Genomic DNA, 5,292 nt, shown 5'->3' with positions numbered 1-5,292 from the left:
TCCAGAGATGAGAGTCCACAACGCCCGAGGGCATTTATTCCAGTGTTTCAACTACGCCTGACAGTTAGGAACTTTTCCTGATGTCCAACTAAATCTCCCTTGCTGCAGTTTCCAGAGATGAGAGTCCACAACGCCCGAGGGCATTTATTCCAGTGTTTCAACTACGCCTGACAGTTAGGAACTTTTCCTGATGTCCAACTAAATCTCCCTTGCTGCAGTTGTGAAACTGATTGTTCCTTACTAAGTGGAGCACTTTGCATTTGTCTTTATTGAACTTCATCCGGTTCACCTCAGACCATTTCTCCAATATGTCCAGATCATTTTGGACATACATGTTACATGCATACAAGTCCACATACTGTCAATGGATGTGCATTTGTTTTTTTTAACACATGAATTCATCAGGAAGAACAGCTAGAAAAAATTCTCCTTAAAATTAACTATTTCTAAACTGAAGAGACTTTTGGAAATAGAATTCAAAGCCTTGTGCGAGAACTATTAATGAGCTGCATCTTTCTTATTTCTATTGTTCTTCAAAAACAAATTAATGCTACATCTCAACCACCAATTGCTGTGAAATACATAATATCTACAATTACAATAAATCGTTTCTCTAAAAGACAGAGATGGAAAAAACTCACTTGTCCAGGATAACAAGCATACCTGTAGATAGTTTTCTTTTTCCTGGGCATCCATATATTGCTCCTTTCCCCAGAAAGGAAGGAGAAGCTAAGGAACACCTGTGTATGGTTAGAGTAAGACAAACCCGCAGAAGAGTACTGGGAGCATCTCTGTTCTCACTCTGTCTCCTAACTTATTTTCAGTCTTGCCCTTCTCCATGCCAATAGGCACAACTCTCCCAAATGTTACTGGGTGGGTAAGAGGCAAGCTTCTCCATATTTCAGCACAGGCCTGCAGAGGCAGCGTTGTAAGTACCACAGGCCAATCAAGAGGGTGTAGCCCCTCCTCCTGAAGAGAATCCTAGCTCGGCTTACTGGAAAGAAGAGCTTGGCAGGCAGCTACCACTATATATAGTGGTGAAGAGAAGTCCGATAAGATATGCATGAAAAGGAGAGGGAAACTGATATAGTCTGCATGGAAATAACAACTGAGGAATGGCTTTAGGAAGGCTATTTCAGACAAGATATTTCAAACAGGCTAGCTGGTTAAGTGTTCAGGCTACTAGAGATCAGTGAAGTTTTGCAAACCCTGACTAACTCATTCTTGGAGATAAACTGAATGGTCATGAAAGGTGCAAGTTTGACAGTCCTGGAGAATTAGGCGTTCAATTTTATTTAGTAATCAGAGGATGTGATTTTGAGTTTGAGAATTTTGCCATATATCAGGAGTAAAAATGCTTTATGTTACTGGAATGATGGGAATTCCAGCATACTCACTGTAAAGAGCATTTGTTTACAGTCCCAATGGTCGGAGTATCATGAGGCAGGACTTTAAAGACTGTCAATGGTACATCAACATATCAGCACTTTCCTGGCACTGGTCCAAGGCTGAAAATAGCAAGTTCTGGGCCTAAGACTACTGGATGTTTTACATTCAGCCTTCGCTACTGCAGAGGAATATGGTTAATAAAAAAGTCATTACAATGCATGTTAATTCCCTCCTAATTCTGTCAATTTCAAGCTCCCTGTGGTCTCTACGGAGAATGACTAGTTTCCCTCACACTGACTTAGTGAATCTCCAGACCGCTTCATCCTTCAGATGTAATTTTGCAGTCTTACCAGAAAAGCAAAGCTCACACTATTGTGATAATTTCTTTATTACCTAGGGAAAATTCTCACTTTTGTATTAGTGGTAAAAAGTTGTAAAGAGAAAAACATTCACTCATTTTTTTTAATTTGTAAAAACTGACCATCTTGGAGTTCTTTTGGAAGATCCTACACAGTCTACACCACAATGGTAATGTTTCTCAGTGGCCACTCCAAATTACGTCACTTCTATCATTTGAAACCTAAACAATGGATCCTCCTAAGGAACTTCAAGCCCCTGCCCCCTTAGCAATGATTGCAGTTTGGCACAAAAGGTAATTGCTAGAAGGTTAGAGAGTGGGGAGGGAATAGAATTTATCACCTAGAAAGTCTGATACATCTCAGGAATGGAATTAACAACCTTTGATTTCAGATGGGACACATGGTACTCCTATGAATGGATACTCAGGACCAAGCCTGGAAGTGAGCATATTTACTTCTGATAGTGACATCAGTTTTGTCATATTCTGTATCTGCTAACAGTCTAGATAAATGATGGTCAATGCTTCTGTGTAACTGTGAGAATTAATGCAGACTGCTGCACCAATCTCTGAAATGAGATCTTGAATGGGCCAATACCAGCTCATTTCACAAGCATTTTGTTGGCTTTTCAGTGGCCTACTTACTGCTGACCTGATCTGAATTTATACTAGAAACAGGAAAAGGTTCCGTATTCCATTAGCAATCCATTTGTTTTCTAAAACTGAATTTAAGTAGAATAACAGAAAAAATACTTTAAAACTTTGTACTATAAAGCCTTTCTGACAGAAGCTTTATTTACTATTACGCATTTGTTCCACTTCCAAGTAAAGCTGCTATGAACAGATATGTTTAATTTGGGTTGCTTCAGGAAGAACCTAAAATCTAAACAACTATTAGCAAGGTAAATTTTGAAGTTATATTCCTCATTTCCTCTCTAAATTTGCAATTGTGCCACTGTGTGGCAAATTCTTCATCTGAATATGCAGATTAAGAATGAGAACACATGAGAAACAGAGGGGGGAAAAATCTTTATACAACCCATTTATCAACAAATACCAATGACACCAGAGAAGACAGTTACTGTAAATTATAGTCTAGCTCACCATTCAATAACTCACTCTACCGCAGCTGCATTGCAAACTGGCACTGCTGGAATTATCTTTTCCAGGACACCAACAAGATCTCTTCATAGCAAGCCTCTATTCTGCAGAAAGTGATTTTTGTTAAACTGCAAACAAATGTGTGTGATGAACCACACAGATGTAAGTGGTCTCAATTTATTTTGCTGGACAGAGTATTAGCCACTAGGCCACTGGTTGATGTAATGATCACAAAAACCACTCAGCAGATTTTCTTTTGCCAAAACTATTCAGTGGACAAATTACTCTGGTAACTTCTTTCTTAGACATTACTAATGCAGACATTACATTAGTTGCCAAACTCATTAGGTTACACAAAAGAAGTCTAGTTCTTTTGACGATTTTCTCTCTCCCGCCATACACCTATTTCCAGGATGTCAGCTCTTTATTTTAAAATTTCACTACTGTATTCAAAAAAACCACTATCAATATCCTGAAAACAGAAGAATGGAAAGCCCAATATCTGGGGTGCTCTACTCTCCAGAATGACCCTGCTTATTTTGTACCTTAGTTCAGTGCAAACTTCCTCAGACTGATTAGTAAACAAAAGATATGAATTGGTAAGTGACTAGTGATCAGTAACGAATAGTCCAACTCCATTAATGGCACACTACTGTATACACAGTTTTCCCCTCACACATAAGAGCTGTTTCTCTAGATCTCTTATGAGGCGTGGGAGAGGGCACTCATTGCAGCACTGACTGATCTGCGATACAGCACAACTTTCATATCCACAGTGTATGAAACGTGCACGATGCTCCCACCTCAATTTCAAAACTGCCACTTAAAGTCATGCCCAAAGTTTCCAGTGCTGCTGCTGCAAGAGGCCTGCTAGGCAGGGAGTTTTTGATTAGGTGGCAGCTTCATGCCCGGCCAAGTCAACCCCTGCGTCTGCCCTGCTCCCTCCTCTGCCCTATCATGTTCCCACGAAGCCTGGCTGCTCCCCTTGCCTGGCCCCCTCCATTCTCCCTCAGCTCCTATCCGACTTGTCTCTCCCCTTCGTACCGCGCCCATCCCCGTGGTGTCCGGCCCCCTCCCCAGCCCGCCGCTCCCAGCCCGCCGCTCACCGCGATGACGACGGTGTCCTCTCCCTGGAACTTGGCGATGTACTTGTCGCCGCGCATCACCTCGGAGTCGTTGAGGGGCCTGAAGCGACACATCACTTTGATGTTACATTCCGCCGGGTCCGCCATTTTAGGCCAAAGCCGCCGCCTTCGAGGCGCTCAGCTCGGTAGCCGCCGCTGCCTTCGCGCCGCTCACTCCGGGGTCCTGCGAGCGGCCGCCGCCTGCAAAGCAGCGCCGCACTGAGCAGAGGGGAGGGGAAGGGCTCCTCCTTGGCCGCCGCTGCCGCCTCCTGCTTTCACTTCCTCCCCAACATGGCAGCCATGGCGGCGCCTGCAGCCGGCGAGTCCGGGCCCTCCCCTCCTCGAGCAGAGGCGGCGCCGACAGCAGGGCAGGAGTGACGTCACCTTCCGCAGAGAACACCCACCCCCTCCGCCGCAGACTCACCGCGCAGGCGCGCGTCGAGAACCTCGCCGCGGCTGCCACCGAAGAGCTCCTTTGCGCAGGCGCGCACTAGGTTGGCCGGGAGGAGGGGGAAACATGGCCACCTGCAGACTCAAGAATCTCCTGCGCAGGCGCACAAATGGGATACGGTCATGCTGTTATTGGGTCTAAGGGGCATATTAGAAGAGCATGATGGGAAGGCGTGGTAGCGGAGGACATCCTGCTTTCAGGCAGGGGCCTGGCGATAGGGGTGCTGCCCTGGAGCCGTTTACAAGGGTTTGTGCCTGTCAGGGCAATCCCCCCGAGCTGGTTAGCCCCTGGGTTCTCCCCCCCCCAGCAGTCATCCTGTTTTCAAAATACACAAACCAGGGCAGTTTTCTGACATTATGTTTTAGCATCACAAAATTGCCATTCACCATGGTGTGATATATCACAGATCCACCCAACTGTACCACAGGCATCCATGTGAAACTGTCTGTAAAGGCCTGGGCAATGGTGTCATATTCATAGTCCATGTGGTTTCCTATCTGTTTGAAGTCATGTCCACGTGAAATTGTAATAGGAAGCCATATATGGCTTCTGGACAAATCCCTATGGTTCTGGCAACCACAGATGAGAGGTGGGGAGGGAGCACCAGGACACTACATATCTTCACTAACTGCCCTGGAGGGGCCAGAACAGGAATTTTACACAGACTAGACCAGGTCATCACTTTTCAGACTCATTGCAATGTTGTCACCTGAAAAGTAACAACAGGCTTTGCCTTGAACGATGGCGGGCACAAAACACACTACACATTGAAAGAAAATGGGTGTACAAAGCATTTCATATAGGTATTTGGGGTACCATATGTTAGGTAACATAAGAACGGCCATACTGGGTCAGACCAAAGGTCCATC

General features: G+C 44.9%; 1 protein-coding gene across 2 annotated transcripts in view; it reads right to left on the bottom strand.

The window, feature by feature from the left end:
• Positions 1–4,339, bottom strand: part of KIF5B (kinesin family member 5B) — a 65,455-nt gene extending 61,116 nt beyond the window's left edge. For both annotated transcript variants that reach the window (XM_032799081.2, XM_075062233.1), the window contains exon 1: positions 3,955–4,339. In XM_032799081.2, the coding sequence (XP_032654972.1) occupies positions 3,955–4,080 (126 nt within the window). In that variant the 5' untranslated portion in view covers positions 4,081–4,339. The remainder of the gene's footprint in view (positions 1–3,954) is intronic.
• Between the last annotated feature and the right edge of the window lie 953 nt (positions 4,340–5,292).

Source organism: Chelonoidis abingdonii, chromosome 2 (assembly GCF_003597395.2).
Source record: "Chelonoidis abingdonii isolate Lonesome George chromosome 2, CheloAbing_2.0, whole genome shotgun sequence".
NCBI classification, from domain to species: domain Eukaryota; kingdom Metazoa; phylum Chordata; order Testudines; family Testudinidae; genus Chelonoidis; species Chelonoidis abingdonii.
Note: the sequence above shows the minus strand (reverse complement) of the source record. Positions and strands in the feature narration are given on the sequence as shown.